Below are 13,957 nucleotides of genomic sequence, written 5' to 3' on the forward strand. Positions count from 1 at the left end.
CTGTATGTGGAGTGAAAGGTTCAGGGTCCTCATGAGACTCAAAGCTAAATAAATATACAGATGTGTGATAAATTGTAGAAAAAATGGTGTTTGGCAACTACATTCTGCCAGAACAGCCTAAAAGCAACTTAGCATTGATTTTACAGTGACGACACTACAGTGATATTGTATATACTTTACATCATGTATCACTTCATAACATAAACTTGTAGCTTTCTTGGTAAAATCAAGTACCTGAGTTACTATAGAAAAACGACAACATTACCAGCTGATTAAGTGCCCATGACAAACAAGAAAAAAAAATTGAGCTGTATCAGTAATTGCTATAGATTAATCTTTTTATTATGATTATTCTGACTCAGTATCATTTACTTCAAGGTATTAACTTTAGTGGTAGCAGGGATCACTTTTACAAAGGGGTACATTAATTTATAGTCCATTTATATTGAGGCTTTCCATTTTACTTACAAAATGAATGGTATGCTTTCTGTATGCACATGTTTTCCTCTATGCTGATGACGCACTTCCTTTGTTTTCTAACTATATCCTGATCTAGAGGCTGTGTCAGCAAGCCCTGCATTCCCTAAATAAAAGACGGCTTCACAAAAATACAGCTGTGGAAAGTATAATCGACATATTATGTCCTACTGTTTTTCAAAAATTAAATGGCAATCATGGAACCATACACTCAACCCTGCAATGGTATCTAAAAACAAGGTGGTGGCTGATGCTCACGAGGTAGTATGGCTCATCCATCAACCAGAATCTCTGCCAGAGTGTCTTTGGGGCACATACATTGTACATTGTACATTGTTACAGTACAGTTTCACCAGCTCAGGGGGAAAGTGACAGCAATAAATGACGACAATCAAGATTAAGTCTAAAGTTTTGTTATCATATGATGTGTGCAGTGATATATTGGACGGTTGATTTCTACTATTGTGTAATCTTTTGTAAAAACACAACACTAACAGTAAAAAGTCATTCAGACTGTTTCACTCCACTGAACACCTTGAATATGTCACTCCCAGCTGCCACAGTCCCATGGCAGTTTTTATATGATCCAACATTAAGCCCTGCACTGGAAGATGACACTCATTTCACCTATTTAAGAAATCAGTCAGCTTTAGGAAATCTCCGATCTCCTGAAAAGCTGTTAGCAGTGCATGCTGGGAGCTTTGAGTGTTTGCTTGTGTTGTGCAGAAGAGGGAAGGGTGATATTTTGATTTCACTGGGGATTAAAGGTCACGAGGAAGTATTTAAATGCTCCTGCACAACTTTGGGCTAATCATTCCTCCTCAGCTGTGAGTCGGCAGCGTTCTCAGATCACCGTTGTCACAGTGTGTTGTCTCCCACTTTGCAGTGACAGAGCCTTACCCACCCAGCCAGTAATCCTCTGCAGCAAAGTTTGGAGTAAGCTGACGGCATGGAAAAAGATAAATAAGGATTTTTCATTTTTCACCCTGTAATGAAAGATTGCATTGCACTTTTTCTCCTTGCTGCATTTATCTCTAACACAGTTTCAGATATGACCATGTTGTAATTTGCCATAATGCAAAAACATTTTAAGAAGCTGAAGAAGCAAAACTTAGTAAAAAATATAAAACTTCTAGATTGAGTATACACACATTTAACATCAAAAGCCTCTCCATTGTTCCAGCAATGGCAGGCTGAATAGGAAACCCATCTAAATGCACAATAAACTTCTCTCACTTAGAGAGGAGAGATTGAGGACATCAGTGACAAATGTCTTGCATTAACTTTGTTGTTTATTTTTTCCCCGGGAAGATGTGAAATAACCATATTAAATCAAGTAGTCACTCGGCTATTAATCTCAATGCAGCTGACTAGTCCCTCAAAGCTAATGGGGTTTAGAATTTGCATGAGGCGAGTTTACCCACAAAGCTTTGCCTAAGAGGATTGCTGTTCAGACAGAGAGCTTATTGTCACACTTGTTCATAGACATGGATTAACGATACTAGGCCAAAAGAACTCCACTAACTGTGGCAGCAACTCACAATTCCCCTTCACTGGCTCAGATCTGTGTTTAAGAGGGACGGAGACTGAATCTGCAGCATACATGTCAAAATACCTCACATGGCTAATATATACAAAGACCTGTCTCTGCTGGATAGTTAAGCATCAATCCAACTCATGTCCTTAAGCATACCATGATTGGTAAAACTATAAAAGTAAGGCAAAAGACAAATATAATATTTGTTTTTGCAGTCTCGTTTGAAATTATTCTCGAAAACTCCCTTCACCGTTTTCCAAATATCAATTTTTCTTTCAGTATTTATTTTTTGTCATATCATTGCAGTGCTCCTGCTCTCTCTTGTCATCTTAGCTTTTTACATCATTTGAATAAGCCTCTTTCAGTGCTAGCGTGTCTGCTGTGTTTCATAGTGACTAAAGCAGCTTTAGAGGCTAAATATAACATGTATCCACTGCATTAATTCTTTAATATTTATCAGAGGGAAAAGGTGCTCAAAATATGGCTTATATACTTGTTTAAAATTCAGTAGGAAAACATCAAAAACACACAAGGTCTGCAAAAGTCCTGACGCACCCATGCATGCACGCACACACACACACCCATTGTGTCTCCATAACCTCTCAAGACATTTTATACATAGAGACTTAGGAGAGGTAGGAAACCTCTGCCCTCTTGCCCACAGAAAAAAATCATCATAGTTCCGCAACACAATAAAAAAAAAAAACAATAAATAAAAAAACCTGTTCAGAATTTGACAAATAATCTCTCATGACAGCAAATATTATTTTCTTTGATTGAACATAACTGAATTCTCAAACTAAATAGCTGCATGTTTGTCAAGTCACGGTTGTAATGTAGCTCACATGTCACCACTGATGAGCAAAGTAGAAGTCGATGAATAGTGTCACTTCATTACTTTCCGCTGTTGAATTAAACAACTCGGTGTGTTTAGTTTGCTGGGATGTTGTCATTCTGATGAAAAATGATCAACCTCTATCACTACATCATCATCACATATACATTTAACTGGTTGAGGTGCAAGGACAAATAGAGCAATGCTAGTTCAGTCAGCCGACCTGAGCTGTGGTGCTCCAATCATGTGACATGCCTCCCACTCCACAACACTTTATAATACACACCCTCACTATTTGCTGTTAAGTTAAGCTGTAAATATGTCCTATCTCTCCCTTTGCTTGCCTCACCTGCGTCAGCCCCTTCCTCACCCCAGCATCCACCTGCAGGCTCAGACGGGGGGGTTATAAATGTTTGCTCCTCTCTCCCATTATATTAATGTAATCTCATCAGAGGGAGTGATGAAGACGGAGCCTAGAAACCAAACACTAACTATGTTCCCCTGCAATAAACATTTCATGAGTTGAATAACTGTTAACTCTATTTAGCCGAGTTTGCAGCTTTCACGAAACCACATTCTGACAGAGACCGTGTTATCCAGATGTTGCAGTGAACGAACTAGAAGCTACAAACCTGAAAGCTCATTCAGAAAGAGCCTCAAGGTGTCTGATGGTATGTTAAACATTCTCTATGTTGGAGAAAAATGACAAACCACAATATAGTTTTAAAGGGTAAATGGACATATGAGCTATCCTTCTGTTCTCTACTGAGTAATCTTGTTTTTGAATTTCAGTAGTTAATTCTATTGAGGGTCACTAGACTGACACAGAGGGGAGATGACCTTTTAAGACCAACAGCTGAGCAAGTCCCTCTTGCCTCCTTGTTGCATCTAGAGATATGAAGCACCTACTATGTGTACCAAGTGCCTTCAACAAGATTACCAGAGGTCAGACTGCAGCCATATTCCAGAGATGATATCATAGGTGACATGAGACAAAGCCCTTACAGCGTCTACATTGAGGTTTGACAGAACAAGACGCAGACAGGGACATATTCAGCATCTTCGTGATCAAAATCAGTGTTATCCAAATTAAATGCTAAATTAAATTGTATTGTGTGTGGTAATGCCTTGAGCAAATCCTACCAGTGATAACTCTGAATGATCTGTTAGTTCGTCAGTCTGGAGCCACGTCCAGCCTTGTCACCGTAAGTCTGTTCTCCCTAGACCTTCAAGTTAATCTGAGCCATTCCAGACCCATTGTAGCATTGTTGAAATCCTGATTCACTTTCAGTGCCAGCTCAGCCTCAGTTGATTTCGCCTTCAGCCAAACTATGGAGTATGGTTTACACAGAAATACACACGGAAATGTTTCTCTCTGCTAAAAGGCCCTTGTTGGTCTAATCAACCAACATGTGGCAGAAACAGTCTCTTATCGCAGTGAAAAAATGTTTGCTAGAGAGGAGGGGAAAGTAACAGAGGTTCAACCCTCAGGGACTCATTGGTAGCGTAGGGGTAAACATGTGTTATTGAGTGCTTATTTACCCATTTATTTACAAAAATGGCAGTGAGATATGCGTTCTACATACAGACATACAAACAGTTTATCTTATTGGCTTCACAAATGGCATGTGTATTGCTAAAGGCTTGAGGAAGTGCTTTATTAAATGTGGTGCGATTTGGAAACACATGTTCCAATATTTATAAAATTGGAATAAACAGGCAAACAGCGTCTTGCAGTCAGTGGGGGCAGGGCCTTACAGCCTGTGGACCAAGGACATGTCTATGTCCTTGGATAAATTACAGCAGTGGTTATCAACACAAAATTATTGGCAGTAATATCTGTCCCTCAGATCATTTTGATAATTTGACTCTTGCTTTAAGGCCTTAACTCATGTCAGAAATCTGTGTTTCCTCTGAAATGCCTCAATGTTTAAATTCCATTGTGATTAATAGTGTGAATTTAACCACTGTTGATTAACAGGATACTGAAGCCTTGGTACGTACTGTATTTATAGGTGTTCATGATTCTCCTTTGGCCGAGGCAGATCAAGAACATCTGAGGTTGGAAAAGGTCTGACTCAGAACTGGAGGATTGCAGGACATTTCAAATTTTTAAGCATCAATATGGGAACCAAGTTAGAAAAATCCAAATGCGCTTATCATAAACAGCCATTGCTGACTGTTTAACCTCTTTTATGGTGGTAGGTCTCGTTTTAATTTGCTGTGGCTTATAGAAGCAGGATTCCAGCAACCTCAACACAATTCACGAGTGTAGATTTAGTACATGATGCTGACATGCATATAGAGAAATCCCCAAATGACTGTGTAAACAAGATGTGAGGGCAGTGCCAGTAACATAATTCCTATAGGACTAAGTGTCAGGGTGCAGTTATTGTATTATTTAGTGTGCCATAAAGAGCCAGGCTATTGATTTGAGAGCAGAAGCAGCTCACCAGTTATTTCTGTCATTGTCAACCTCATTAAACTGATGTATGGCACTTGCTTTTCTCCTCTCTGCTTTCCTGCTTCTGTTCTTCATCACTACTTCACTCACCTTCTATACACTGGCTGGCTGTCTGTTCAGGAAAAACACATCGCATGTTTCCTGCAGCTTTTTGAACTGCGCCCATTTGAGAGAATAATTTGCCAACAGCTTTTACATTTGTTGGTTTTCATTTTATTCTCGTTCAAACATACATAATATGGTCACCTCTACTTTTCAATAGTTAAAGTTATGAAACAACAAAACTAAGAGTCTACATTCAAGGCATGGTGCTTTGTCACTAACATGCTAATGTTTAGCAAGTCTAATATTTACCATGGTCACCATCATAGTTAGCAGCAGGTATTTCTGTGGTGTCCCCACAAAATGTCTCCTCTTAATCCAACTGATTGAGGCAGATTTCCTCTACATCCCAAGTCTGGATCTGTTGGAGGGTTCTTCCTGTTTAACTGAAACTGTTTTTAATCATGTTAGGAACTGTTGGTTTAAAATGTTGTAAGATCTCAACCTCACTATGCTAGGTGACCATTCTTGTTAATTTCTTGCAACCATTCTTAAAAACACTATTCTTGAATCAATTTGATATATTATTTTTCTTCTTTATAACCAGTTTGTCTGACAAAGTAGATTCACTATATGTTTTATATGAGGAATAGGCTTGCCTGGCACAGTAAGTGAAAATATGTCTTTATGGATAGGACAGAAGCAGATATCAAATATCAGCTATTTTAGATCTTTGAAAATGACAAAAGGGACATTTGATAATACTCCCATACACTGTGCTGAAAGTCTAGCTCACCGTCTTTTATATAATTTGAGTAGTTTCAAATCATGGCTTTTCTCCAAGACTGTGGTTTGTGATAGATCCCTCCTAAATCCTGCTGTACCTCTTCGATATTTGCTCATTTCAATCTTCTTCAACTCTGTGTTTATTCCACACCCACTGGGCAAACGACTACAGCTTTCAAAGTACCATATCAGAAATTCAACAGTGAAATGGACACTGCTTGGCTACACAGCCAAGAATTGGTTGAGGGGATACACATGTGCACTGAGCTATGAAGTAGTCATTCATTGTAGCAGATAAAGTATAATTGTCTCTTATAAAACAATGGGGGAAATATAAAAAGATATACGTGCAACCCCCTTTCCAAGCCACAGAGAAATAAAACTTGATGGCAAGTGTTGAAGTCTAGACAAATATCTGGCAACCCAATAGTTGTCTCTTTTTAAATAGTATTGTTAAGTTTTATATTGTTTATACACATTAATGAAATAATGTAATGGTGAATGTCAGGCAAGTGAAGAATATCTATCAACTATTCTGCCAGAGGAGGTGTTACTAAGTACTGACTGATGTGGTGTCCAAACATTTGGCCACATTTGCTGGTCTATTTATTCATATTCTGTATCTGTTGAGCAAATAACATTTTTACATGGAACAGAGTCCGATTCTGTTGACTTTACTAAACACACAGACAATTATGTAGATGGTCATTGGTCATCCTTCAAAGTGTGTGGTTAATTTAAACTCACTAATTCCCTGGTTGGCCTTAAGCCATGACAAAAGGTTTGTGGTGAACAGCTACTGCCGATGGGTCTCAATCTGTCCACTTTGTTACACTGCTGTGGATGGTGAGTCCCTGTCGAAAAGAAAATTGACTTAACGTTGACAAGCGGTTTCTAACTACAATGCTCCAAACAGTTTCAGAATGATTATAGAGGAAACACTGTAATATAAATTATAAATTGAAATGTTTATGTGTCAATGTAATGTTAATAGAAAAGGACAAGTATGATTACGCTAATATTTTGGATGCTAAAATCAACAGAATGATAATAAAATGGTTGGGCAGTCATTGCAGTGAAATTTAGTTTTATCTACAGCCACCAAAATGTTTGAGCAAGATGAAGCCAAGTGTGTTCATCTGGATCTTTAGCCCCATAACATGTTGACTTTGCCAATACACCCAGCCCCAGTCTGAAGATAGTTATTCTCTTTCTCTTTCTCTCTCTCTCACACACACACACACACACGTAACATTCATACTTTAATATGTAATGTCACATTTCAACCAAGTGAAAATCCTTCCATCCATTTATCTTAATTTTTTTGTATACACACACACAAATACACAATTTCAACAAAACAATATGTGCCCCTCTATTTGTAGCCATGACCTTGTCTGGAGTTTGGGGCCATTTTTGTACAGAATAAGTTAACATCAATAAAGCTTTCTTTTGAACATGTGCACACAGCACAACAGTCAATAATAGTCCTTCTTCACAATGGCCCATTTTTTTTGTTTTTTAGCTCTGAGACTGTCTAGCTTTGGTAACTGATAAGTGTGTAGCCACTTGAGCCTTGACTGCCAACTGCTGAGCCTGTCAGCAGCATCAATTCAACCTGCTGTTTTATGAATAGCAGGCTTTGTTCCACTGGATTCCCATTTCCTTCATCGGAGAAAAGTAGGGGATGATCAATATTTTATGCAAGTAGGGACATCTTGAATTGAATGTCAAGTAAGAGAAATTGTAGAGAGAGAGGAAAAAAAAGGTTTTGTCAAGAAAAGCTTTTTTGGCCATCAGGCTTAAATGTGTCTGGTGCTGCTTCAGTGTGATTTGGCAGATTTCTTAAAACTGTGTAGAGCACGAAATAGACTTTCTTCAGAATTTTTCCTTTGAAAAATAAAATGCAGCACTTTTTAGGTTAATTTATATAAGTATGGGATTACCTATCACTTGGTTTATCAAAGTGATTTAGTCAGGGTTTGCTTAAAATGTCTCACATGCATCTTATGGTGGTGAGAGCAATCAGGAAAGAAACAGACAGGTAAATCCATAAAGGGAACATAAGGAGGAGAATGTGGAAACGGATGTGGAAAAACACAAACTGACAAAGGGAAGCACACAGAGACAGGGGAGGAAGGGAAAATTGAACGCAGGTGATAGAATTTAGGAACAGGTGCAGATGAGCACAAGGTCAGGAAACAGGACAAAGGTAGGAAATAAAGCCAGAGACACACAAGGAGCGACATTTTCCAAATAAAACAGGACACAAATCCAAACAAAGGAAAACAAGGTACATTTCCACAAATTAGGTCTTTCATAGATTCTCAATACTTACTACTCCACATTTAAGAACTCAGAATCATGACAAATTTAAAAATAAGAAATCCAACCAGGTTACCAAACAGAAATAAATAAAAATGTCATCCACATGCATAAAGTTTCCAAAATTCAGTTTTCATCAGCTGTGGTTTGGGAATAACAGCGGATTGTTTAGTTACCACAGGGTCAGTGGAAGTGTCCTTAGGCAAGACACTGAACCCTTAGTTTTCCCTGATGAACGAAGTGTGATGGAAAAGAGCATAAAGAAATTGAATGTGAGAGTGAATGGGCAAATGTCTATTGTAAGGCACTGTACTTTCTGTTCATAAAGAGATAGTACAACATGGACACCAGCTTAAAGCAGTCTTCATAGGAGCACACTCATCAAGCTGAACAGTGAGGTTGTTAATACATATGAAATAATGTCAAAGAGAAATCCTGACAAACACCTCCTCTCCAGATGAAGAATTCAGTTTATTGGTCACCAATTTAACATATTTTCCAAATACAGATCATTTATTTTCTCCCTACACCACATTTTAGAATTCGGTAGAGTCCTTGTTTTTCAAGGACTCAAGTATTCCTTCGTATATAGTACTACAGAATAATTTAGCTGAACAACTGTGGACACTGATGCATCTGTAGTGACTTGGGTGTCATTAGTCCCCACTCTTACAAATTGCACAATAGCCTATGAAGCGTCAAACCTACACCGTGGCCTATGCATAGACATGTACGCACAATGTAAGGGTGATTCCTCCCTTGCTTCAGTAATCCAATTATATAAAATGGTTGTACAGTACTTTTAATGCCAGAGAGAAAAGCTGGAAACGTCTTGCAGTGTCCAGCAGTGTTTTTTTTTTAGAGCTTCAATACTCAATAACTATCATATCAGTAATCCAAGCTGTGATGGTTCTTTGCAACAAACTGATACTTAGCGAAAATGTGACTTAGTCTGGTCTCACTTGTCTTGTGGGTTATACTGTAAAATGCTCGGAGTGGTCATCAAGACTAGAAAAGCACTCTGTAAATACAGACCATTTAGAATGTACCATATGACCCAGATGCTGGAGGTTTCTCACCACTGCTGTACATGTTATATAAAGTGTGTATTCATATTAGCGGGTCAGCGTGATGAATGTCAACATGAATTGAAAAAGGTTGAGGAATATGTGGAGAACGGGATATCAAGCATGACAACCATTGTGGAGGATGACTGTTGCTGAAAGAATCTTCTGACTCCAAAGTGTTTGGTACCCTGGTAGCCCATGGATTTAACAAGTTTACGAGTTGGAAAAAATACTTTTTACACAAATAAAAATATACAAAGGCAGTGACAGCAGAGGAGGAGGTTAAATGTTCAGAGAGTCAACCAAAAGAAAATTAAGGAAGATGAAGTTACTCATCGTTTTTTTTATCGTATTTTTAGTATGCTGAGTACAAACGTGGTAAGAGATGCAGTGCAATGAGTTATGCTGTAGTTGATGAAGGTTAAAGTTGCCAACGTGATGTTTGTACAAGAGATTCACAGGGACATTTTTAATGAACCAATGAGCCTGACTAGAAGACAGAGGGGTGCTCAGGGGGATATTTTAATTGTTCTGAAAATGATTTAATAGACAGAAATCACTGGGAACATCAGAGCGTCACAGAGTGCACTCACGATGAATGATGATATACTTGGGCCCATACTAGAGGGAAATTGTTATCCTTTCTAATAGGTTATTCGAATTTATATATTTTTTCACATTTTAACATCTTTAAAAAGTGCAAATAACTATGTTAAGTGTATTAAGTCTCAACTTAAAGCACTTAAAGTGTATATTGGCATTTTAACGTGTAATGCTAAGTGATGCTAAAGTGATGCTGATTTTAAGGTTGTTGTTGGATTGCTTTGGAAGAAAATAAAGTTTGAATTATTTGAGACAGGTTGATGGTGGGAGTCTTGAGCAGAATAGGTAAAGCTGCTCTCTCAGTGTCACAGGAGTGCACATTACCACGTGAGGAGAATCTAGAGACATACATTTTGGACCTTCAGAGTTGAGCACACACCAGAAAATGATGAAAGTTGAAGCTCTCAAGTCTAAAAATATCTCCCTCCCTCCCTCCCTCCCTCCCTCTCTCTCTCTCTCTCTCTAACATTATCCACGCATGTACACCATTCTACTGCATGTCACTGACTTCATATTTTTCTCTCTCATGTACTGTAGTTTGTGATTTCCTCTCTGTCCTCCCTGCCCTCATTCTGAAGGTATCTCTGACTCCAGAGCTGCAGGATAGAGATCTGACACTGCTACTCATTAATTATTGCAAAAACAATAATAGGTACCTCTATCACTGCTGTTGTTATTATCAATAACACCATTATACCCATTAGTATCAACCAAACTATATCTGGCTGATAGTTGCTCATCGTGAGTCTTGTTCTGTCTTAAGGTTCCTTCTTGTAAATTGCACTGAATGTCACAGAGAGTGTGTTAACGTGTACATGCTTGTTAAGTAGAATACAAAGATTACGGGAAAAACAGAAAACATTTCACTACCCCCCCTATATGTGGTGATGGGACGATGACACCACCTGGTTGATATCTCAGCTGTGTGCATCACCAAACTTCCATATCCAACAACCCTAACAGTACTTTTATGGTTACAGTGTTGTTTTGTAGATGATGGTTTCTTACCAAAGTGGCCAGTCTTATTTTCTTGTTGAAACAGCGATGATGATGACAAGGACGGTGAGGATAATCGCTCCGGCCAGCAGGAGGTAGCACTTCCTCTTCCTCAACTGCCTCTGTAGAGAGAAAGGATTCGGTATGTGGGGGGAGCATTACATAGTTACTCATTGGACATTTTACACTGTCGTCTTCAAATGTTAACCTATATCTGAAAAGACAAGAAAAGTGTTGGTGCTTTAATTTTTTGGTTAATGGGTTTCCATAAGATATTAAATCATATGTGTTGATTCTTCCAATCTCTGTTGGTGGTTCCTGTAAAAAAAAGGCAGTGATTTAAGTATCATTTAGTCCTCAGACAGATTAACTATTAAACTTTAAATCCCCACTTTTATATAACTGAAAGTCACTGGCATAATACATTGGCAGCCCTGTAAATGTCAAGCTACAATTTAATGACCATATAGCCACAGCAGCCGTTATTCCCCACTAGTTGTTTTTGAAATAATTAAATAAAACCCAATAGTACATGTTTACATGCAGTCATAATTTCAACACCCAGAAACAGAACAAAAAATATATCTTGAAAGCTCTAACTGAGGCTCTGCCAGCATGAACAAGATGGCTCTGCTGCATATTAACCTTGTTTGTGTGATGGAAACATTTGTTGAATTGGTGACTACTGAGGTACTGGGTAAAAGCACTAATTAATCCACTATATTTTAAAAGAAAATATTTTTTTATATTTTATTTTATGAAAAACTGTAAGTAAGCGAAATTACCTTGGGCTGCTTCATTCAATGGTTTGAAATCATCACAATTCAAACCAGTTTCCTTTTAAAAATGATGTCAATATAATTTGAAGCAATGGCGTCATTGCCAATGAATGACTTGTTATTGAGCGAGCATACATTTAACTGAGCAGTTATAATGGGAGGCAAGTGTACACTAATGGGTGTATTCAGAGGAGACCATTTAACATTAATTAAATTATTAGCATTTACTCCAGGCCAATTACATCTTCTGTAAACCATGTTATCAGGTTGGGCGGGGGGGGAAAGAAACTTAGACAGCCTGTTGATGCTATGGACGGGGGTAGCAGAAGTATGATCACTACACAAGGGGCAGAGGCGGTGGTGGTGGTGGGGTGTTAGTGTCAGCAGAGGGTGCATGGCTGTTTCTCTTGGGCAGAGAAGATAACGGAAAGCAAGAGCGGGTTTTGTGTTTGGAATGTAAACAGCTGAGAGTCTCAGCCATGGGAAAATGTACTTATGACTGAGTGTTTGAAATTGTGCAAAATACATTGTCTGTCTAAAAGCACCAAAGCCATTTTGGGGGGTGTTGTCATTGTTGGAGAAGGACGCGAAAGTACAAAACAGGTTAAAACTGCATCGGAAACTGAGCAGACCGATTGAAGGCAGACGTGGAGACTGAGAGTCGCTGGCTGTCTAGAATGGAACAATGGGACTTCAAATAAAACACTTTTGTGAGAATCTTTAAGACAATTTAAGAGATTGCTAAAATCAAGCTTTAAAAAAATCTGACCTCTGGCTAGGCATGTCTAGCATCGATGATTACATTGGGTGTAACAGACCAGGGCTCAACTGCAGAATGTCAGCAACTAGAAGGGATAAAGATGGTGAGCAACCACCAGTGGAGGGAAATCCTGAAGATCAACACTATTTAATCCATTTTGCTAGAGATAAAGATCAAGTTGGGGAAGTACAGAAGGGAAAACTTGTACTTTAATGATTTAATGATGATAATCAATCAAATATGATATCTATAGACCTTTGTCATGCCAAATTGCAAAAGCTTTTGTTGAATTTTGTTGTCTGTGGATGCATGTTGAATTCCAATGCTTTACCATTAAAGAGGAAGTTGTTGTAACTCACATATTCAATGTCCAAACTACTCCAAACTGTCTGAATAGCACTTTGCTCGTCTTGATGACCACTCAAAGTGTTTTTCACACATTTACACAATCACCCATCAGAGCCCTGGCCTCAAGACATCCCCCAATATTGAGATATACTCATAGCGCCACCTGGTGGACACAGTAAATGATGCTTGTGTGCCAATCGTCTTACGCTTTACATCACATAATCATCTTCGGCTCTGCATCATAATCCATGTTTCACAGCTCTTCTCTAGGGCTACTTGGCCAGGAAGCTGCTTGTAACATGTTTCTTTGTTCTTGATTTAAGATTCCAACCACAGCATAAATATAAAATTAGAACAAATAATACAATTAGGTAATACATTAAAGCAAATTTAGTATTAATTTAGAGTCATTTTTTGGGGGTGCAATGTAGCTTTATCTTTTTCTAAACACAGTACTCAAAATTGCTCTCAACCTTAGGATTCGTTCAAGAACTGTGTACAATAAAGCAGAATAACTGCATTATTTAGTAGTAGATTCAGAGAGAGTTTGTATGGTTTATGTGATGTATTTCACACGCTACACATTTATTTGCTTATTCGGTAATTCACATGATTTTTTTTTAAATATATTATTCATTTTATTCAATTTTTTATTCAGAACCCTTTTTAACTATAGCACTGATATACAGTGCGTAAAAGAAGTAAGCTATTTAGAAATATCTAAACTTTAACTTTACTAATATGTTGAACGTGCACATATTATTTACTTATCACCTTTAATTATTGGATGCTTTTAACTTACAAGGTAAAAACAGTTTGAAACCTTGATCCTATAGTGCTGCATTCAAACATTTTGGACTGGTTTTCATTAGTTGTCACAACAATGAAATGTGTTTGGAAGGTGCCAGTTACAGAAGATGTAGGAAACTCAGACTGTC

The 13,957-nt window shown here is 38.1% G+C and overlaps 1 protein-coding gene across 1 annotated transcript in view; it reads right to left on the bottom strand.

Annotated features, from left to right (window-relative positions):
* tsnare1 (T-SNARE Domain Containing 1) overlaps positions 1-13,957 on the bottom strand; it is a 125,770-nt gene that overhangs the window by 4,033 nt on the left and 107,780 nt on the right. The window contains exon 11 of the mRNA XM_020091061.2: positions 11,145-11,254. Coding sequence (XP_019946620.1) covers positions 11,159-11,254 — 96 coding nt within the window. The 3' untranslated portion in view covers positions 11,145-11,158. The remainder of the gene's footprint in view (positions 1-11,144; positions 11,255-13,957) is intronic.

Source organism: Paralichthys olivaceus, chromosome 13 (assembly GCF_024713975.1).
Source record: "Paralichthys olivaceus isolate ysfri-2021 chromosome 13, ASM2471397v2, whole genome shotgun sequence".
In the NCBI taxonomy this organism is placed as follows: Eukaryota; Metazoa; Chordata; class Actinopteri; order Pleuronectiformes; family Paralichthyidae; genus Paralichthys; species Paralichthys olivaceus.